General features: G+C 51.2%; 1 protein-coding gene across 3 annotated transcripts in view; it reads right to left on the bottom strand.

Annotated features, from left to right (window-relative positions):
* Positions 1-23097, bottom strand: part of TMPRSS9 (transmembrane serine protease 9) — a 64084-nt gene that overhangs the window by 28204 nt on the left and 12783 nt on the right. Inside the window, exons 1-3 of one of the 3 annotated variants that reach the window (XM_065536371.2) lie at positions 15709-15787; positions 6619-6785; positions 1022-1149 (exon numbers count right to left, since the gene is read on the bottom strand). In XM_065536371.2, coding sequence (XP_065392443.1) covers positions 1022-1149; positions 6619-6760 — 270 coding nt within the window. In that variant the 5' untranslated portion in view covers positions 6761-6785; positions 15709-15787. Of the gene's footprint in view, positions 1-1021; positions 1150-6618; positions 6786-15708; positions 15788-23097 lie in introns of those variants that run through there. The other 2 variants (XM_045378467.3, XM_045378469.3) reach the window with 2 other exon arrangements.

Genomic DNA, 23097 nt, shown 5'->3' with positions numbered 1-23097 from the left:
AAAGTGCTGGGATGACAGGCATGAGCCACCGCGCCCGGCATGCATCACCATTATTTTTTCCCTTTTCCTGCTTTCCAGGAATGCCTCATTTTACGTTCCTCCAGGCTGGGTGCAGTGGCTCACACCTGTCATCCCAGCACTTTGGGAGGCCAAGGAAGGTGAATCACTTGAGGTCAAGAGTTCAAGACAAGCCTGGCCAATATGGTGAAACCCCATCTCTAGTAAAAATACAAAATTAGCTAGGTTTGGTGGTGGGTGCCTGTAACCCTGGCTACTGAGGAGGCTGAGACAGGAGAATCGCTTGAACCCGGGAGGTGGAGGTGGCAGTGAACCAAGGTCGCACCACTGCACTTCAGCCTGGGCGACAGAGCGAGAGACTGTCTCAAAAAAATAAAATAAAATACATTCCCCCAGCTATGCATGAGGGCTGTGATTCCCCTTTAGAATAAAATATAAAACTCTAAATGTGGAGGGCCGGGCACGGTAGCTCACGCCTGTAATCCCAGCACTTTGGGAGGCCATGGTGGGAGGATCATTTGAGGTCAGGAGTTCCAAACCATCCTGGCCAACATGATGAAACCCCGTCTCTACTAAAAATACAAAAATCAGCTGGACGTGGTGGTGCGCACCTGTAATCCCAGCTACCTGGGAGGCTGAGGCAGGAGAATCACTTGAACCTGGGCAGCAGGGGTTACAGTGAGCAGAGGTCACTCCACTGTACTCCAACCTGGGCGACAGAGTGAGACTCCATCTCAAAAAAAAAAAAAACCTCTAAATGTGGCCTAAAATCAATCCTACGTGAGTCTGTCCTCAGTGGATACAGCTCTGTCTTGCAGGTATCTGCCTTGACCCCCTGGCCTCGTCCTTTCCCCTCCCCCATGGCCTGGCCTCCCAGTCTCACAGCCTCCACCTCAGCCTCCTTGCCTCTGGCCTGCCTCCCTCCCACATGGAAAGCAGCTCCAGGTCAAAGCCCTGGCCATCCGCTTTTCCTCCCTGGCCCCCAAACACAGACCACCCTCACCAGTGCCTCCAGGGTGGGCGTCAGTGTGCGGTGATAGTCCGAGGCCTCCTGCCGCAAACTGCTGGCCCATCGGATTCCCCGCAGCTCGGCCGTGTGGTCCACGTGGACGCCCTGTGTAGAGAGGAAGGCTGGGGACGAGACCAGGGGCCGTGAGAGAGCCCACCTTTGGGGGCTCAGGCCTCCACTGAGCTGCCGCCCGGGACCCGCCCTGTCTCTGCCCACACACCCTGGTGGTCACTCCCGACTTGCAGTGGGGTGGCCAACGCCCCTGTGGCTGCCCTGAATAGGTACTCACAGGGCTGTCCCTCAACTCCCAAAAGCATTCTGGTTTGGAGCTGAATTCTACAGCCATCCCCCCGGAGGTTCCCAGGTACAGTACAAGGTGGGTGAGAGCCAGGTGAGCCCCAGACGCCCCCGCGTTTTCCTCGAAGGCAGGAAGAGGTCCTGCTTATGCCTGTCTCCCATGTAGTGCCTGGCCCAGGATCTGAGCTGACTTCAGGGAGTAACCGCTGGAATGGCATCAGGAGATGGTGAAATGACAGACACCACCTCCTGCTGCAGGGACATGAGCACAGCCAGAGGCCATCAGGACTGTCCGGCCACAGGCCCATGAGGTCATCTTTAGAAACCACTGGTTTAGGCCGGGCGCGGTGGCTCAAGCCTGTAATTCCAGCACTTTGGGAGGCCGAGGCGGGCGGATCACAAGGTCAGGAGATCGAGACCACAGTGAAACCCCGTCTCTACTAAAAATACAAAAAATTAGCCGGACGCGGTGGCGGGCGCCTGTAGTCCCAGCTACTCAGGAGGCTGAGGCAGGAGAATGGCGTGAACCCAGGAGGCGGAGCTTGCAGTGAGCCGAGATCGCGCCACTGCACTCCAGCCTGGGCAACAGCGTGAGACTCCGTCTCAAAAAAAAAAAAAAAAAAAAGAAACCACTGGTTTGTTTGTTTTGAGACAGAGTTTTGCTCTTGTTGCCCAGGCTGGAGTGCAGTGGTGCCATCTCAGCTCACTGCAACCTCCGCCTCCCAGGTTCAAGTGATTCTCCTGCCTCAGCCTCCCGAGTAGTGCCTGGGACTACAGGCATGCACCACCACACCCAGCTAATTTTTGTATTTTTAGTAGAGACGGGGTTTCTCCATGTTGGTCAGGCTGGTCTTGAACTCCTGACCTCAGATGATCTGCCAGCCTTGGCTTCTCAAAGTGCTGGGATTACAGGCGTGAGCCACTGCGCCCAACCGTGTTTGTTTTGAGATAGGGTCTTGCTCTGTCGCCCAGGCTGGAGTGCAGTGGTGTGATCTCGGCTCACTGCAGCCTCTGTCTCCCGGGTTCAAGCGATCCTCCTGCCTCAGCCTCCTGAGTAGCTGGGATTACAGGCGTGCACCACTGCACCTGGCTAGTTTTTTTGCATTTCTAGTAGAGACTGGGTTTCACCATGTTGGCCAGGCTGGTCTGGAATTCCTGACCTCAGGGGATCCGCCCACCTCAGCCTCACAAAGTGCTGAGATTACAGGTGTGAGCCACTGCACCCAGCCTTAATTTTTGTATTTTTAGTAGAGATGAGGTTTCTCCATGTTGGCCAGGCTGGTCTGGAACTCCTAACCTCAGGTGATCTGCCTTCCTCGGCCTCCCAAAGTGCTAGGATGACAGGCGGTAGCCCCTGCGCCTGGCAGAAAGCACTGGGTTTTAGCTGTTGCCTATGTTGTGCCCAAAATACCAAGTATAGCAAAAATAATGTCATAAAAAAATTCCTATGCTGAGTCAAGCAGCAGAAAAAATTCTAAATAAAAACTACGAGAGCAACCACAGAAACCATGAGAGCACGAGTTTTGGTCAAAAATACGTTAAAACTACCAGAAGTGCACACCAGCCAAATAAAAAAAAAAAAATGGCCATAATTACAACATTTAAAAGATGCAAATAGCAACCACGTGATCTGTGAAAGCTGGGGCCCACTTCCGATTATCCTAAATGGATAGATATGCTAGATGGCTATTTACATAGTCATATATTCAGTAGATAGAATATTCTGAACCAATTCTAAAAACAGTATGCTTTCTCGTTCAAGAAACTAAAAATAAAGAAACACGAGCACCCTGGTGGGTGGACTGAATTGCCCCGCCTCTGTGTCCCAACCTCACTCTGTAAGTCTTCACTCTGAAACAACTGCAGATTCAGGAAGTTGCAGAAATAGTTCAGAATGTCCCCCGCTCTCCACTCAGCCTCTCCTGACATCTCCAGCTAAAACGGTGAGCTGTTCGGGAAGGGCTGAATTCTCATTTTTATTTTTTAAAATGTCTTATTTCTTTGAGACAGGGTCTCTATTGTTCGGGCTTCAGTGCGGTGGTGCAATCACAGCTCACAGCAGCCTCGACCTCCTGGTCTCAGGTGATCTTCCTGCCTCAGCCTCCCAAGTAGCTGGGACCACAGGCGCCCGCCATCCGCCTAGTTGGCTGGCTTGCTTTCTCTCTCTCTCTCTCTCTCTCTCTCTCTGTGTCTTTCTCTTTCTTGACAGAGTCTCACTCTGTTGCCAGGCTGGAGTGCAATGGCATGATCTTGGCTCACTGCATCCTCCGTCTCCCGGGTTCAAGCGATTCCCTGCCTCCGCCTCCTGAGTAGCTGGGATTACAGGCGCACGCCACCACGCCCGGCTAATTTTTTTTGTATTTTAGTAGAGACAGGGTTTCACCATCTTGGCCAGCATGGTCTTGATCTCCTGACCTCATGATCTGCCCGCCTCAGCCTCCCAGAGTGCTGGGATTACAGGCGTGAGCCACCGTGCTTGGCCCTTTTTTTTTTTTTTTAAATACAGGGTCTCACTCTGTTGCCCAAGCTAAAGTGCAGTGGCACGATCTTGGCTCACTGCAACCTCCACTTCCTGGGTTCAAGCAATTCTCCAGCCTCAGCTTCCCGAGTAGCTGGTATTTGAGGCGCGTGCCACTACGCCCAGCTGATTTTTGTATTTTTAGTAGAGACGGGGTTTCACCATATTGGCCAGGCTGGTCTCGAACTTCTGACCTCGTGATCTGCCCACCTCAGGCTCCCAAAGTGGTAGGATTACAGGTGTGAGCCACCGCGCCTGGCCCTGGCTAATTTTTTGTATTTTTTGTGGAGACAGGGTTTCGCCATGTTGCCCAGGTTGATCTGGAACTCCTGGGCTCAAGCAATCCTCCCGTTTCAGCTTCCCAGAGTCCTGGGATTACAGGTGTGAGCCACTACACCTGGCATCATTTTCTTTTTCTCTCTCATTTATTTATTTATTTTTATTTTTTGAGATGGTGTTTTTCTCTTATTGCCCAGGTTGGAGTGCAATGGCGCCATCTCAGCTCACTGCAACCTCTGCTTCCCGGGTTCAAGTGATTCTCCTGCCTCAGCCTCCCAAGTTGCTGGGATTACTGGTGCACACCACCACGCCTGGCTAATTTTTTGGATTTTTAGTAAAAACGGGGTTTCACCATGTTGGCCAGGCTGGTCTCCAACTCCTGACCTCATGTGATCCACCTGCCTCGGCCTCCCAAAGTGCTGGGATTACAGGCGTGAGACACCGTGGCCGGCTATTTTTTATTTTTTTTATCAGAGTGTCACTCTGTCTGCCAAGCTGGAGTGCAGTGGTGTGATCATAGCTCACTGCAGGCTCAAACTGCTGGGCTCAAGCAATCCTCTCTCCTCAGTCTCCTGAGTAGCAGGGACTACAGGCACGTACAACCACTCATTTTCATTTAAAACATTTTAAAATTTTAATTTTAAATACTTCTCGTTTTTATTATTTAATTTTTTTGTGGAGACAGGGTCTCGCTATGTTGCCCAGGCTGCTCTTGGACTCCTGGGCTCAGGTGATCCTCCTGCTTCAGCCTCCCAGAGTGCTGGGATTACAGCTGTGAGACACCACACCCGGCCTTAAGTGGTTCTTAAAAGACTTCCAGCACTGGCCAACATGGCAAAACCCTGTCTCTACTAAAAATACAAAAATTACCTGGGCACGGTGGCGCGTACCTGTAATCTCAGCTACCTGGGAGGCTGAGGCAGGAGAATTGCTTGAACCCGGGTGGTGGAAGTTGCGGTGAGCTGAGATAATGCCATTGCACTCCGTCACGCCTGGGAGACAGAGAATGAGACTCCATCTCAAAACAAAACCAGACGAAACAAAAGACTTCCTGTGATTTCAGGGGGATCCTGATGGGAATTATATCTATCCGTTTTTCCCAAAACGTATTTGTTAGAATGTAGATGAGAAACTCTGCCCTGACCCTGCCTCTTACTAGTGTGAGGACGAACACACGCACACACATCTATGCACACATAGATACACACGCAGACACACACATGCATGCACACACAAACGCATGCCGATGAACACGTGTGCACCGTGCACACCCTCATGCACACCCTCATGCACACACAAATACTCACAGGAGGAACCCAAATTATATTGCACTTGGTACCCATGGCCACTAGAGGGCCTCAGTCAAACGTGTCTGGCTCTGGGAGTTTAAGAAGTTCCACAAATATTAAAAAAAAAAATTAGGAGGATTCTCAAAGGATCTCCAACTTACTATTTTGCCACACAAGAGCATTTCTCCACAAATTACTGTTTATTATAATCATTTAAATGTTAAAACTTTTTTTTTTTTAAGCTAGAGTTGCTCTGTCACCCAGGCTGAAATGCAAGGGCATGATCTTGGCTCACTGCAACCTCTGCCTTCTGGGTTCAAGCAATTCTCCTGCCTCAGCCTCCCAAGTAGCTGGGATTACAGGCATGTACCACCATGCCCAGCTATTTATTTTCCTCCCCTCCCCTCCCGTCCTCTCTCTCTCTCTCTTTCTCTTTTTTTTTTTTTTTTTTTTGTATTTTTAGTAGGGATGGGGTTTCACCATGTTGGTCAGGCTGGTCTCGAACTCCTGACCTCATGACCTGCTCATCTCGGCCTCCCAAAATGTTGAGATTACAGGTGTGAGCCACTGCGCCTGGCCTTACTTTTTATTATTATTTTTTGAGATAAGGTCTCACTCTGTCACCCAGGCTGGAGTGCAGTGGTGCGATCTCAGCTCACTGAAACCGCTGCCTCCCAGGTTCAAGTGATTCTCCTGCCTCAGCCTCCTGAGCAGCTGGGACTACAGGCGCCACCATGCCTGGGTAATTTTTTGTATTTTCTGTAGAGGCAGGGCTTTATCATGTTGCCCAGACTGGTCTCAAACTCCTGGGCTCCGATGGTCCTTCCGCCTCAGCCTCCCAAAGTGCTGGGATTACAGGCGGGAGCCACCACGCCCAACCTAATTGCTTAGTTTTATAAAAATCCTTTTGGGTATTTTGCTGATTTGCCAAAATTTAAAACAAGATCATTTCCCTGTCTGTGTTTCTCTGTCATCCCAGCTGTGAAAACTTCCTTTGGGAGCTTCTTTAGTTGGGAAAACTGACGCACGCAGGAACTCACCCGCTCCACTCCCTGCCCACCCGCCTGACCTAGGGCAGCTTTCATTTCCACGCCTAGACACTGCCCTTTGATTCTAAGATGGTCATGGAGACACAATCAGGTCACTTCCTGGTGACTTTGCACACGTCCCCTTGTTTTGTGAACCCAGCCAATCCCATAGTCACTTACCCAAAAGGACTCCCAGGGTGAGGATGACAAGGCTGGTGGCCACCACACCAATGGTGGTCACTCGACAGCATGCAGCGTCCGGAGTGGGGATTTCCTTGGTTGTCCTGGGCACGAGGTGTACGTCAGCCACAGTAGACTCCATGGCTCAGAGACACGCAGACAGTAAGCTGGATGCCACACAGCAAGACAGAAACATGGGGTCAGAGGCTCAAGGTACTTCTCTTCCCATAAGCAAGGGTTGCAACTATGCCCTTAAAAATGGCCGGGCACGGTGGCTTACGCCTGTAATCCCAGCACTTTGGGAGGCTGAGGTGGGCGGATCATTTGAGGTCAGGAATTCCAGACCAGCCCGGCCAACATGGTGAAACCCCATCTCTACTAAAAATACAAAATTAGCCAGGCATGTTGGTGCACGCCAGTAATCCCAGTTACTTGGGAGGCTGAGGCAGGAGAATCGCTTGAACCCGGGAGGCAAAGGTTGCAGTGAGCTGAGAGTGCGCCACTGCACTCCAGCCTGGTGACAAAGCGAGACTGTCTCAAAAAAACAAAAAGGTGGAAAGTGACTGCTGGCTGGGCCACTGTGTGAGGGTGAGGGGTTCCCGTAGGTCACTGGGGTCCATTGTTAGAAAGAGTAAGTCTGAGGTTCCCATAGCTGCTGTAAAAAAGGACCCCACACTTGGGGCCTTAGAGGAACACTGAGTTATTGGCCAGGCATGGTGGCTCACACCTGTAATCCTAGCATTTGAGCATTTGAGACCAGCCTGGGCAATATAGTGAGACCCCATCTCCACAGAAAACAAACAAAAATTAGCCAGATGTGGTGGCTCACGCCTGTAATCCTAGCAACTCAGGAGGCTAAGGCAGGAGGATTGCTTGAGCCCAAGAGGTGGAGGCTGCAGTGAGCTGTGGTCACGCCACTGTACTCCAGCCTGGGTGACAGAGCCAGACCCTGTCTCAAAAAATTTAAAAATGGAATAGATTTATTATCTCACAGTTCTGAAAGTCAGAAGCCTGAGATCCATCTTACAGGGCTCATCATCAAGCTGTGGGCAGGCCTGGGCCCTCCTGGGGACTTGGGAGAATCCGTTTCCCACCTTTCCCAGCGTCCAGAGGCTCAGGGCCCCTTCCTCCCCCTTCACAGCCACAGTGCAGCCTCTTCCAGTGTCTCTCTGACTCTCACCCTCCTGCTTTTTTTTTTTTTTTTTTTTTTTTTGAGACAAAGTCTTTCTCTGCTGCCCAGGCTGGAGTGCAGTGGTGTGATCACAGCTCACTGCAGCCTCCACTTCCTGTGCTCAAGCCATCCTCCCACTTCAGCCTCCTAGTAGCTGGGACCACATGTGTGTGCCACTACGCCCAGCTAATTTTTTTTTTTTATAGAGAGGGAGTCTTCCTATGTTGCCCAAGCTGGTCTCAAACTCCTGACCTCACGCGATCCTCCCATCTCAGCCACCCAAAGCGCTGGGATTACAGGGGTGAGCCACCGCGCCCAGCCTGAGTGCCATCTTTCGAAGGGAGGAGAATCAAAGAATTTGTGACCACAGACTCTTTTTCTGTCACACTCATCACAACTCCTGTTGGCTCAGTGTTCAAAACAGATTCCTAATCCAGTCATTCCTCACCATCTGTGCAGCTACGGCTCTGGACAGGCCACCAGCACAGGTCACCAGCATCCCCTCTGCAGCGACTGGCCTCTTTCCTCCCTCCCTTGCCCCTCTGTGAGCCGGTCACAGCAGTTAAGTTGCCTTTGAAATGTTCGTCAGATTACATCATCCCTGGCCACACACACATTAAATCCCTCCAGCAGCCCAAAACCCAGAGTTCTGCTCCTGACTTTCACACATCATCCCTGATTTTTTTTTTTTTTTTTAAGAGAGAGACAGTCTCTCTGTTACCCAGACTGGAGTGCTGTGGTGTGATCTTGGCTCACTGCAACTTCAAATGTCCAGGCTTAAGCGATCCTCCCTCAGCTTCCCGTAGCTGGGACCACAGGTATGTGCCACCACGCCAGCCTCATTTTTCTATCTCTCTCTCTCTCTATCGAGATGGAGTCTCGCTCTTGTCACCCAGGCTGCTGTGCAGTGGCACAATCTCGGCTCGCTGCAACCTCTGCCTCCCGGGTTCAAGCGATTCTCCTGCCTCAGCCTCCCCAATAGCTGGGATTACAGATGCCCAGTACCACGCTCAGCTAATTTTTATATTTTTAGTACAGACGGGGTTTCGCCATGTTGGCCAGGCTGGTCTTGAACTCCTGACCTCAGGTGATCCACCCTCCTCGGCCTCCCAAAGTGCTGGGATTACAGGCGTGAGCCACCGTGCCCAGTCCCACTTCTCTATTTTTTGTAGAGAGGGGATCTTGCTATGTTGCCCGGGCTGGTTTTGAACTCCCGACCTCAGGCAACCTTCCCTCCTCGGCTTCCCAAAGTGCTGGGACCACAGGTGTGCCGTGCAGTGTCACGATCTCGGCTCACTACAACCTCCACCTCTCAGGTTCAAGTGATTCTCATGCCTCAGTCTCCCAAGTAGCTGGGACCACAGGCGCATGCCATCACACCTGGATAATTTTTGTATTTTTAGTAGAGACAGGTTTTCACCATATTGGAAAGGCTGGTCTCAAACTGCTGGCCTCCTGCCTTGGCCTCCCAAAGTGCTGGGATGATAGGCGTGAGCCACGGCGCCCAGCCGGCAGTAACTATTTTCATACTCACAAGGCAGTTAGGACTGTGTCCCTTAACTCTGCCATTATCACACTGAAGCAGCCAACCACATGTAAAGAATTAGACACAACTATGTTCCCGTCACACTTTATGGACACTAAAATTCAAATCCTGGCTGGGCGCGGTGGCTCACGCCTGTAATCCCATCTCTTTGGGAGGCTGCGGCAGGATAATTGCTTGAGTCCAGGAGTTTGAGACCGGCCTGGGCAACATAGCAAGACCCCATGTCGACAGAAAATAAAAATTAAATTAGCCGGGCGTGGTGGGGCGCGTATCTGTGATTCTAGCTACTCAGGAGGCTGAGGTGGGAGGACTGCTTGAGCCCAGGAGGTTGAGGCTGCAAGGACCTGTGGTCACACCACGGCACTCCAGGCTGGGTGACAGAGCAACACCCAGTCTCCAGTAATAATAATAAAATGCAAAAATAATTCTTAGATTGGTGGGCTGTATGAAAACGGGGGAAGGACCAGATCTGGCTCTGGTCCACAGGATGTCGCTTCCTGACCCCTGGAATAGATATCTAATCTTTTTTATTGTTTATTTTTTAGACACAAGGTCTGAGCTCTGTCACCCAGGCTGGAGTGCAGTGGTGTGATCATAGCTCACTGCAGCCTTGACCTCCCAGGCTCAAACGATCCTCCTGCCTTAGACTCCAGAGTAGCTGGGCCCACAGGTGTGCCACCACATCTGGTTAATTTTTTTTTTTTCTTTGTAGAGATGGGGTCTCACTATGTTGTCCAGTCTGACCTTGAACTCCTGGCCTCCAGTGATCCTCCTGCCTCGGCCTCTAGGTGTGAGCCACTGAACCCGGCTACCTCTCTGGTGTTTATAATCATTTGCCAATTGCCATTCTGGGCGATCTCCCACTGATGGGTTATCACTAAGGCTTTGAAATGTAAGAGGATTTACAAACATGAGTCCCAGAACATGGCCAGATGGCAGCCATGTGCAACGGCAACACCATGACCTTCGTCTGTGCTCCTGCCGCTTTCAGTCTCGTTGGAGCAGGGGATTCACCCAGGGTTTCCACGAGAAACTACCTCTGTGTCGCATGGATCCCTAAGCAGAACTGGGCAGCTGCTGGCCCCTGAGGGATGTAACGGGACACCTGGGGCAGGTAGATTCCATCGGGAGCACCGGGATCCCACCTCCTGGGATTCACGCCCTCTGTGACCCCTTTTCATCAAGGGATGGGCCAAGGTAGCCACAGTGGCCTCAGGTAATCTGCCCGCCTCGGCCTCCCGAAGCGCTGGGATTATAGGATTACAGGTGTGGGCCACCACACCTGGCCTTTTCTTTTCTTAGGCTGGAGTGCAGTGGCACGATCTCAGCTCACTACAACTTCTGCTTCCTGGGTTCAAGCAGTTCTCCTGCCTCAGCCTCCTGAGTAGCTGGGATTACAGGTGCCCGACACCACGCCCGGCTAATTTTTTTTGTTTTTTTGTTTTTTTTTTTTTTTTTTTTTTTTTGAGACGGAGTCTTGCTCTGTCACCCAGGCTGGAGTGCAGTGGCCGGATCTCAGCTCACTGCAAGCTCCGCCTCCCGGGTTTACGCCATTCTCCTGCCTCAGCCTCCCGAGTAGCTGGGACTACAGGCACCCGCCACCTCGCCCGGCTATTTTTTTGTATTTTTTAGTAGAGACGGGGTTTCACCGTGTTAGCCGGGATAGTCTGTCGATCTCCTGACCTCGTGATCCGCCCATCTCGGCCTCCCAAAGTGCTGGGATTACAAGCTTGAGCCACCGCGCCCGGCCTTGTTTTTTTGTTTGTTTATGTTTTTGAGATGGAGTCTCGCTCTGTCACCCAGGCTGGAGTGCAGTAGCGTGATCTCGGCTTACTGCAAGCTCCGCCTCCCGGGTTCACGCCATTCTCCTGCCTCAGCCTCCCGAGTAGCTGGGACTACAGGCGCCCGCCACCACACCCGGCTCATTTTTTGTATTTTTAGAAGAGATGGGGTTTCACCATGTTAGCCAGGATGGTCTCGATCTCCTGACCTCGTGATCCGCCTGCCTCGGCCTCCCAAAGTGCTGGGATTACAGGCATGAGTCACCGCACCCGGCCACGCCCAGCTAATTTTTGTACTTTCAGTAGAAATGGGGTTTCGCCATGTTGGCCAGGGTGGTTTCGAGCTCCTGACCCCAGGTGATCCACCCACCTCTGCCTCCCAAAGTGCTGGGATTACAGGCGGGAGCCACCACACCTGGTTCCCTAGCTTACATTCTTTTATGCTCGTGAGACCCCAACAGACCTTAACCTCAAACTCTGCATGTTCTCAGCCTGCGGGGATGCCTTTCTCTCCAAAGGGGTGAATCACCTCCACATTTTCTGCAAAGGTGGATCTCATTGCCTCCCCTCCGCCTCAGCTCCCCTGGGTGTCCGCTGCGTGGGTGGAGAATGATTCTTGCCTGGCCTCCAACACACTTTTCCCCATTAGGAACCCACAGAAGGCCGGGCGCGGTGGCTCAAGCCTGTAATCCCAGCACTTTGGGAGGCCGAGACGGGCGGATCACTAGGTCAGGAGATCGAGACCATCCTGGCTAACACGGTGAAACCCCGTCTCTACTAAAAATTACAAAAAACTAGCCGGGCGAGGTGGCGGCGCCTGTAGTCCCAGCTACTCGGGAGGCTGAGGCAGGAGAATGGCGTAAACCCAGGAGGCGGAGCTTGCAGTGAGCTGAGATCCCGCCACTGCACTCCAGCCTGGGCGACAGAGCAAGACTCCGTCTCAAAAAAAAAAAAAGAAAAAAAAAAAAAAGTAACCCACAGAAAAGGAAGCTGGGGGAACAATGCCATTCTGTTTCCCCGGGTGGGGTCCCCTGGACGTGCCCATGTGGCCAAGGGCTTCTCTGGAGGGAAAGGAGCTGTTCTGGACGCCTGTGGGGATGAAAACCAGGCCTAGGCGGGCAGATGAGATACAGAACATCCCATGGAGCTTGAGTTTCAGATAATCAAACATCCTTTTGTAGCCTAAGTGTGTCCCTGGGACGGTTAACTCTATGCGATACCTTGGCCTGGCTTTGGTTGGTTGGTCAAACATTATTCTAGCTGTTGCTGTGAAGGTAAGTTTTAGATACAATTAACATCTATTTATTTATTTTTATTGTTTTGAGACGGGGGGTTCTCACTCTGTCACCCAGGCTGGAGTGCAGTGGTGTGACCACAGCTCACTGCAGCCTCGACCTCCTGGGCTCAAGCGATCCTCCCACCTCAGCCTCCGGAGTAGCTGGAATATGGATGTGTACCACTACAGCAGCTAAGTTAAAAAATTTCTTTGTAGAATCAGGGTGCAGTGGCTCACGCCTATAATCCCAGCACCTTGGGAGGCTGAGATGGGAGGATCACTGGAGCCCAGAGCTCAAGACCAGCCTGGGTCACGTAGGGAGACCCGGTCTGTAAGAAAATTTTTTAAATAATAATTTTTTTTTTTTTAGCGATGGGGTCTTGCTATGTTGCCCAGGCTGGTCTGGAACTACTGGCTTCAAGCCATCCTCCTGCCTCAGCCTCTCAAAGTGCCGGGATTATGGGTGTGAACCACTGCATCCAGCCCAATTAACTTTTTTTTTTTTTTTTTTTTTTTTTAAGACAGATTCTTGCTCTGTCGCAGGCTGGAGTGCAGTGGCACAATCTCAGCTCATTGCAACCTCGGCCTCCCAGGTTCAAGCAATTCTCCTGCCTCAGCTTCCCAAGTAGCTGGAATTACAGGTGCCTGCCACCATGCCTGGCTAATTTTTGTATTTTTGGTAGAGATGAGGTTTCACCATGTTGGCCAGGCTGGTCTGGAATTCCTGACCTTAGGCGATCCTCCTGCCTCGGCCTCCCAAAGTTCTAGGATTAGAGGCATGAGCCACGGTGCCTCACCCAATTAACATTTAAATCAGTAGATATTGAATAAAGCAGTAATGTGGTGGGCCTCACCCAATCAGTTGAAGGCCTTAAGAGACTGAGGTTCCCCAAGAGGAGGGAAATCTGCCTCCAGATGGCCTTTGGGCTTGAGACTGCAGCATCGGCTCTTCCCAGGGTCTCCAGCCTGCCCTGCAGATTCCAGACCTGCAGCCCCTCGGTGGTGTGAGCCAAATCCTTAAAATAAATCTCAATCTGTGTGTGCATGTGTGTGTATGTGTATGCATGTGTGCATCTGTGTGTGCATGTGTTTGTGTGTGCATGTGTGGGTCTGTGTGTGTGCATCTGTGTGTGTGTGCATGTGTGGGTCTATATCTCTGTGTGTGTGCACGTGTGTCTGCGTCTGTATATGTGTATGTGTGCATCTGTGTGTGCATGTGTGCGCACATGTGTCTGTGTATGTGTACATCTGTATATGTGTGTTCATCTGTGTGTGTGCATGTGTGGGTCTGTGAGTGCGTCTGTGTGTGCATGTGTGCGTTTGTGTGTGCATGTGTGGGTCTGTATCTCTGTGTGTGTGCATGTGTGTCTGCATCTGTATATGTGTATGTGTGCATCTGTGTGTGTGTGCATGTGTGTGTGTGTGCACATGTGTCTGTGTACATCTGTATATGTGTGTTCATCTGTGTTTGTGTGTGCATGTGTGGGTCTGTGAGTGCGTCTGTGTGTGCATGTGTGCGTTTGTGTGTGCATGTGTGGGTCTGTATCTCTGTGTGTGTGCATGTGTGTCTGCATCTGTATATGTGTATGTGTGCATCTGTGTGTGTGTGCATGTGTGTGTGTGTGCACATGTGTCTGTGTATGTGTACATCTGTATATGTGTGTTCATCTGTGTTTGTGTGTGCATGTGTGGCTCTGTGAGTGCGTCTGTGTGTGCATGTGTGCGTTTGTGTGTGCATGTGTGGGTCTGTGTGTGCATGTGTGGATGTGTGCGTCTGTATATGTGTGTGCATCTGTGTGTGTGCATGTGTGGGTCTGAGTGCATCTGTGTGTGCATGTGTGCGTTTGTGTGCGTGCATGTGTGCATCTGTGTGTATGTGCATGTGTGGGTGTGTGTGCATGTGTGGGGTCTGTATCTGTGTATGTGCATGTGTGTGCGTGTGTGTGCATGTGTGCATCTGTGTGCATGTGTCTGTGTATCCACTCATTTGGTCCTGTCTCTCTGGAGAATTCTGTCCCTAATCTGTATTTTAGTATGTCTCTCTCGTGCGAAATTTGGGACATTCTCCTACTAAAAAAATGTTTTGGCCGGGCACGGTGGCTCACGCTTGTAATCCCAGCACTTTGAGAGGCCAAGGTGGGCAGATCCCCTGACATCAGGAGTTTGAGACTAGCCTGGCCAACATGGTGAAACCCCCTCTCTACCAAAACTACAAAAATTAGCTGGGCGTGTTGACACATGCCTGTAATTCCAGCTTCTTGGGAGGATGAGGCAGGAAAATCACTTGAACCCCAGAGGCAGAGGTTGCAGTGAACACTCCAACCTGGGCGACACAGAGTGAGACCCTGTTTAAAAAAAAAAAATGTTTTGGTTGTTAATCTGAAATTCTGGATGGGTGCTGTGGCTCATGCCTGTTATCCCAACACTCTGGGAGGCTGAGGTAGGTGGATCACCTGAGGTCAGGAGTTCGAGACCAGCCTGACCAACGGTGAAACCCCATCTCTAGTAACCCCATCTCTACTAAAAATACAAAATTAGCCGGGCGTGGTGGCACATGCCTGTAATCCCAGCTACTCAGGAGGCTGAGGCAGGAGAATCGCTTGAACCCGGGAGTAGGAGGTTGCGGTGAGCTGAGATCATGCCATTGCACTCCAGCCTGAGCAAAAAGAGCAAAACTCCATCTAAAAAAATAATAATAATACAAAAATTAGCCAGGCATGATGTTGCACACCTGTAGTCCCAGCTACACGGGAGCCCGAGACAGGTCAGTCTCTTGAAGCTGGGAGGCAGAGGTTGCAGTGAGCCGAGATTGCGCCACTGCACTCAATCCTGGGTGACAGAGCGAGACTCCATCTCAAAATAATGAATGAATGAATAAATACATGTCTGAAATTCTAATGTCTCCGAGGGTGCTGAATGTTTTACTGTTGAGTCTGGCAACCCTATGCTGGGGCCCAGCCAGAATCTTCCCTCCTCAGGGGAACGTGTCCCTCTGGGAAGGGCCACTCCATGCCTGGCCGCCACCATCCAGAGCCAATGAGAAAGGAGAGATGTACCAGGATTGATGGGGAGTGAGGTAGGGGCGGTGGGGATCGAGGCAGGGGCGGCGGGGATCAAGGCAGGGGTGGCGGGGATCAAGGCAGGGGCGGTGGAGACAGAGGCAGGGGCAGTGGGGAGCGAGGCAGGGGCGGTGGGGAGCGAGGCAGGGGCGGTGGGGAGCGAGGCAGGGGCGGTGGGGAGTGAGGCAGGGGTAGCATGGAGAGGGGCAGGGGTGGCAGGGAGTGAGGCCGCACCACACTTTCCCGTTTACTCTTACACTTGAGTTGAACGGCCTTCAGAGGAGCCAGAGAATCTCCAAGAATCACTTGATGGATGGTTTAGAAACAAAAGACACCAAGATTCCCTTCTGTGATTCGAGCTGGAAAAGGCACATTTAGAGCATGATCTCACTCCCCAACACACACACACCCACACACTGTGTTCATTCAACCCCAGCTGCCTCTGCTGACCCTGCCCCGGGGGTTTTCTGAGGATTCCTGTGTTCTCTAAATGGTCTTGTCATCACCATCATTGGTTCACAGAAAGGACTCCACGGCTATTTAGCATCAAATATAGAAGGGCCATTCATTTCGGTCTCCACCCAGCCAACCTTTACGATGGGCCAGGTCTGGCTGCGTTGTACCCTGAATGAGACAGATACGATTCTCTGAGCTCAGAGAGTTTACATCTGAGTGGAAGAGGCCCAGATCCATTAACACGATGCTCCAAGGATGGCTCAAAACTAGAAGCACAACCAGGAACTTTGAATCTGTGTACAGGGGTCTTTGATTTAGACAGGCGGTCAGGGGACGGTTTTCCGAGACAGTGATGAGTTATCCAAGTTCGGAAGGATAAATAGGAATTGAGTAAGCATCCCGTGGAAGGAACAGATTCTACATGGCAGGGATAAAGTATCTAGAATCCCTGTGGCAGGAGCAAAGAAGTCAAGACTAATGTAGAGAAAGTGTATTAGCCAGCTATTGCTGTGTAACAAATCAGCACAAACTTAGCAGCTGCCAACAACATGCACTTGTTACCTCCTCATTTCCTGGGGTCAGGATTCTGACAGGGTTTAGCTGGGCCTTCTGCTCAGGGTCTCATGAGGCTGCAACCCAGGTGTTAGCTGGGCTGCATTCTCATCTGAGGCTCGACTGGGGAAGAATCCACTGTTTTTTTGTTTTGTTTTGTTTTGTTTTTGGTGGAGTCTTGCTCTGTCACCCAGGCTGGACTGCGGTGGCATAACCTTGGCTCACTGCAACCTCTGCTTCTCAGGTTCAAGCAATTCTGCTGCCTCAGCCTCCCCAGTAGCTGGGATTACAGGCACACGCCACCATGCCTGGCTAATTTTTTCTTTTTTTTCTTTTTTTTTAAGTAGAGACAGGGTTTTGTCATGTTGACCAGGCTAGTCTTGAACTCCAGACCTCAAATGATCCACCCACCTTGGCCTCCCAAAGTCCTGAGATTACAGGCATGAGCCACTTCACCTGGCTTTTTTTTTTTTTTTTTTTTTTTTGATAGGGTTTCACTCTGTGGCCCAGGCTAGAGTGAGTGGCACAATTGTAGCTCATTGCAGCCTCGAATTCTTGGGCTTAAATGATCCTCTTCCGTCAGTCTCATGACTCTCTGCATGATTCTCCCACTAAGTGGGAGCTGAGAGCATAAACAGTCATACAACTACACCAGCAAGGTCCAAAATGGCAGTCACTGGCCCCATATGGCTATTAAAACTAAAGTTAATTACAACCGGCCAGGTGCAGTGGCTCATGCCTGTAATCCAGCACCATGGGAGGCTGAGGCACTATGGAAGGCTGAGCACTATGGGAGTTCGAGACCAGCCTGGGCAACATAGTAAGATCCTATCTCTATAAAAAATAGAAAAATTAGGCCGGGCGCGGTGGCTCAAGCCTGTAATCCCAGCACTTTGGGAGGCCGAGACGGGCGGATCACGAGGTCAGGAGATCGAGACCATCCTGGCTAATATGGTGAAACCCCGTCTCTACTAAAAAAAATACAAAAAACTAGCCGGGCGAGGTGGTGGGCGCCTGTAGTCCCAGCTACTCGGGAGGCTGAGGCAGGAGAATGGCGTAAACCCGGGAGGCGGAGCTTGCAGTGAGCTGAGATCCGGCCACTGCACTCCAGCCTGGGCGACAAAGCGAGACTCCGTCTCAAAAAAAAAAAAAAAAAAAAAAAAAAAATAGAAAAATTAGCTGGGCATGGTGGCATGCACCTGTAGTTCCAGCTACTCAGGAGGCTGAGGATCTGTGAGCCAAGGAGGTTGAGAATGCAGTGAGGCATGATTGTGCCACTGCACTTGAGATGGGCAAGAGAAAAAAAAAGAGAGAGAGAGAGAAAAGAAAGAGAAAGAAGGAGGGAAGAGTTTAGGGAACATCAGGGCCTAGTGTGGGGCAGGGTGTAGGAGAACTGTGAGAGGGGAGGCAGGAAGGCCCAACAGCCCCATCAGAAGCTCAGGTTTGGTCTGAGGACACAGTTGCTGGAGAGCTGTTCCACATCGAGCACATTTAGAAAGCTTTGCCACCTACATTCTTGATTTCTCCCTCCAGGTATCTGATAGGGTTTGGCTGTGTCCCCACCCAAATCTCATCTTCAGTTGTAGTTCCCATAATCCCTACGTGTCATGGGAGGGACCAGGTGGAGATCATTAAATCACGGGGCTGCTTTCCCCCATCCTGTTCTCATAGTAGTGAGTTCTCACAAGATCTGATGGTTTTATAAAGGGCTTCCCCTTTGCTGGGCTTTCATTCTTCTCTCTCCTGCCACCATGTGAAGAAGGACATGTTTGCTTCCCCTTCCGCCATGATTGTAAGTTTCCTGAGGCCTCCCCAGCCATGCTGAACTGTGAGTCAATTAAACCCCTTTTTCATTTATAAATTACCTAGTCTGAGGTAGGTTTTTTTTTTTTTTTTTTTTTTTTAGATGGAGTCTTGCTCTGTCACCCAGGCTGGAGTGCAGTGGCACAATCTCGGCTCACTGCAACATCTGCCTCCTGGGTTCAAGTAATTCTGCCTCAGCCTCCCGAGTAGCGGGGACTACAGGCGTGCACCACCACGCCTGGGTAATTTTTTAATTTTTAGTAGAGACAGGGTTTCACCATATTGGACAGGCTGGTCTTGAACTCCTGACCTCGTGATCCACTTGCCTCAGCCTCCCAAAGTGCTGGGATTACAGGCGTGAGCCACCACGCCCAGCCTTGGGTATGCTTTCATTAGCAGCATGAGAACAGACTGACACAGTATCCCACCAACATTTACAGGGACCAATGGTCCCAGTTTGCCCAGGACTGTCCCTATTCAGCACTGAAAGTCTCATGTCTCAGGAAACCACTCAATTCCAATCAAACCAGGACAGTTGTCACCCTATAAGTAATGCCTAAACACAGTTGTCTGAGTCCATTTTTGTCCTGCTGTAAATTAATACCTGAGACTGGCTAATTTATAAGGAAAAGGGGGGTCAGGTGTGGCAGCTCACGCCTGTCATTCCAACACTTTGGGAAGCCAAGGCAAGAGAATCGCTTGAGGCCAGGAGTTTGAGGCCAGCCTGGGCAACATAATGAGACCCCATCTCTACAAAATGTAAAATTTTAAAATTGACTTTTCATGGTGGTGCATGCCAGTAGTCTCAGCTACTCAGGAGGCTGAGGCGAGAGGGTCAATCACATGGGCCCAGGAGATCGAGGCTGTAATGAGCTATGATTGTGCCAGCCTGGGTGGCAGAGTGTGACCCCATCTCTGCAAAAAAAAAAAATGTTAAAAATTAGCCAGGCATAGTGGAACATATCTGTAGTCCCAGCTACTCGGGAGGCTGAGGCCGGAGGATCACTTGAGCCTGGGAGGTCGAGGCTACAGTGAGCTATGATCATACCACTGCACTCCAGCTTGGGTGACAGAGTGAGACCCTGTCTCAGAAAAAAAAAAAAAAAGAGAGAGTGAGAGAGAAGGAAAGATGGAGGGAAGGCAGGAAGGGAGGGAGGCAGGAAAGGAGGGAGGGAGGGGAGGGAGGAAGAAGGGGGAAATGAGGGGGGAAGGGGAGGGAAAGGAAGAAGGAAAGAAAGGAAGACCAGGTGTGGTGGCTCATGCCTGTAATACCAGCACTTTGGGAGGATGGGGTAGCAGGACTGCTTGAGTCCAGGAGGTTGAGACCAGCCGGGGCAACATAGTGAGACCCCATTGCAAATAAATACATACATACATACACACAATAAAAAAGAAAGTACGAGGAACTGACATATGCAGGACTGAAATGTGAGCTGTGAGAGCCGGTGGCCAGTAACAATAGAGCCAAGAGCCCCAGGGACATCCACTGTGGGGCACACCTAAACTGTCTCCATGCAGAAATGACCACATGCAGATAGCCAGGAGTGGGGATCTGTGAACAGAAAGGGACTCAGGAGAAGCCAGCCTGCGGTCACTCCAGCTTCTCGGGTTCTGGGCACACTGGGTCAGACACGCGTTGCTGAGCCTCTGCCCTGGTGCGACCCTGCCTGGCCCTCCTCGGAGCTCAGAGAAATTGCACCCTGGCAGCTGGCAGGCCTGGTGGAGAGCGGGCAGAAATCGGGCAGCAGAATCTTCCTTTGAACCACAGCTCAGAAAAAGCCTTGACTCCTCGGTCCAGAGAATCTGACAGTGTCTGGGTACATTCCTAGAAATGCATCTTGGACTCATGCCTGTCATCTCAGCACTTTGGGAGGCCAAGGACAGTGGATCATTTGAGGTCAGTTTGAGACCGGCCTGGCCAACATGACGAAACCCCATCTCTACTAAAAATACAAAAATTAGCCGGGCATGGTGGTGCATGCCTGTAATCCCAGCTACCCAAGAGGCTGAGGCAAGAGAATCACTTGAACCTGGGAGGCGGAGGTTTCAGTGAGCCAAGGTTGTGCCACTGCACTGCAGCCTGGGCAACAGAGCAAGACTGTCTCAAAAAGAAAAAAAGAGAAATGACATCTTGGGTGGGTTCTGTGGCTGCAGAATAATGAATCTGACATCCAGTTCCTAATCCCAGAATCTGTAAATATGGTGCCTTCCATGGTCATAATGACTCTGCAGGTGGGACTGAGTGAAGGACATGGAGACGAGAGATAATCCTGATGATCTGGGGGGCCTGATAGCCCCATAGTGTCCTCATGAGAGGAGGTGGGAGGGGACGGTCAGAGGGAGACTGGAAGAGGTTGTGCTGTGGCTATGAAGGGAGAGGAAGGGGCCCCGAGCAAGGGATGTAGGTGCCTCTAGACGCTGGGAAAGGCGGGAACAGATTCTCGCCTGGAACCCCCAGGAGGGACCAGCCCTGCCCACACCTTGACTTTGGCCCAGGGAGACCCGTCTTATTCCAGCAGCACCAGGAAGCCAACACAGGCTCCCTGGGGCAGCGCTCCTCGATGCTGACTTTGGAGACAGCCGAATGGTTTATTGCGCATCTGGCATCTTTACAGGAGGAGCACCTTGCAAATGGGAGCTGTCCAACTCATAATATCCAGATCCTCACTTCACCCTGAGACTTCCAGGACTCCCAGCAAGGCAATGAAATTCTCCAGGCCTCAGTTTCCCCAGGTCATTGATCGACTTTATCTCTTCAGTTGTAATTTTCTAGGGTATGTATGGTGGCAATGTCATTTTTGTCTGCCCAGCATCCCTTTCTTCAATGAAGGTCCACCTCATCCCTGCTGTCCTGGTGGGGTGGCCAATCATGGTGCTAGCCACTAGGTCTGCCAATCACAATGTTTACTCCCTTTCTCTCCATCAGTGATTGGTCCACACTGAACACAAGCCTGCCAATCACAGCTTCCACCCCCCCATCTCCACCCAGTGATTGGTCCACACTAGACCCTGGCCTGCCAATCACAGTATCCACTCCTCCATCTCCACCCAGTGATTGGTCCACACTAGACCCTGGCCTGCCAATCACAGTATCCGCCCCTGCATCCCCATCAGTGATTGGTCCACACTGGACCCTGACCTGGCAATCACAGTGCTCACCCCTCCATCCCCATCAGTGATGGACCCAAGAGGTTGCATATGACCCAAGCAGGCCACCAAGTTCTTTTGGATCCTTGAGTTTCAACTTTATAAAACTGCCACTTTTTAAGACCAAAGTCTATAGAACAAGATCAGTTTCTTACGGTTCAACTAACAGAAGCAGAGACGGAGAGGCCTTCTTCCCAGTGGGGCTCCTAAACTGCCACGTGTAGACGTGGGGTCATTGGCCACCCTCTTGGTGGCCAACAGAAGGAAGAGGTCGGTGCCGTGGAGGAAGAGACCAGAAGGGGACAGAGTGGGGGGCAGGAGTCTCCACCAGGGAAGGCCTCAGCGGACACCAGAGTGCGTCTGGCACAGCCCCGCCCAGCGCCATCTCCTCCATGGGACCTGTTTAGTCATGGAGCCAAGTTCTGCGCCAGCTGGTGCCAGGATATGTAGGTTGTGAACAAACCAAGGCAGAGAGCAGGAGCTGCTACAAGGATGGTCCCTAAAGGAAACGCTCTTCGCCTCCTTTGCTGCTATCTAGAGAAGAACACAATACAATCAACACAACACAACCAACACAACATCAGGCTTAGGCACTCAGCGTCCATCCCACCAAGGCCGTAGAGGCTCATGGGCAAGAGGCCAGAGCCAGCCGGTGGTCAGAGAAGAAACCTTCCTCCAAGAACTTCTTCCAAGCCTGGTTAGGGACTCCCCAGAGACAACCAGAACAACGCAGAGGCCTCAAACAGGGTCTTTGGGTTTTTGAGGGGTGTTTGTTTGTTTTGTTTTGTTTTTTTGAGACGGAGTCTCACTCTGTCTCCAGGCTGGAGTGCAGTGGCGCAATCTCAGCTCACTGCAACCTCCGCCTCCCGGGTTCAAGCGATCTTCTCGCCTCAGCCTCCCAAGTTACTGGGACTACAGGTGTCCACCACCACACCCAGCTAATTTTTGTACTTTTAGTAGAGACAGGGTTTCACCATATTGGTTGGCTGGTCTCGAACTCCTGACCTCAGGTGATCCACCGGCCTTGGCCTCCCAAAGTGCTGGGATTACAGGCGTGAGCCATTGCACCCTACCTCTCTTATTTAAAAAAAAAAAAAAAAGATTGTTGAGAGAAATCAGCAAGAAATTAATGGACAGGCAGGAGTTTGAGCCTCTCCTTGTCACGGTGAACACAAGAAAAAGGAGTCTTTGGTGCTGATGCAGTAACTTGAGAAGCAGTGAAGCTGCGGAGGGGTCAGAGTTCCATAGCTTGGGAAAATGTTATAAGGCACTGCCCAGATGTGCCCAATGTACACAACCTTCTAGACTCCTCTCAACTCCTCAAGGATAGACACGAGCCTTGTTTACCTCTCTGCCTCGCTCAAATCTCCCTGTAAAGTACTTTGCAAATAGTTGGTGCAGACAAAAGCATTTGTTGCTTCAGTGAAAAGCTGTCGAGTTTACCCAAGAATAAATCAGCAAAACGTTGGCTGGAAACCTCCAAGCTGAAACCTCCCCAGGCCACGTGTACGGCAAAGAAAGCAGAAGCTGGCCGGGCACTGTGGCTCATGCCTGTAATCCCAGCACCTTGAGAGGCTGAGGCGGGTGGATCATTTGAGGTCAGGAGTTCGAGACCACCCTGGCCAACACGGCGAAACCCCGTCTCTACCAAAAATACAAAAATTAGCTGGGCGTGGTGGTGCACGCCT

The sequence above is a fragment of the Macaca fascicularis genome, chromosome 19, assembly GCF_037993035.2.
Source record: "Macaca fascicularis isolate 582-1 chromosome 19, T2T-MFA8v1.1".
NCBI classification, from domain to species: domain Eukaryota; kingdom Metazoa; phylum Chordata; class Mammalia; order Primates; family Cercopithecidae; genus Macaca; species Macaca fascicularis.
This window is presented reverse-complemented; position numbering and strand designations above follow the sequence as displayed.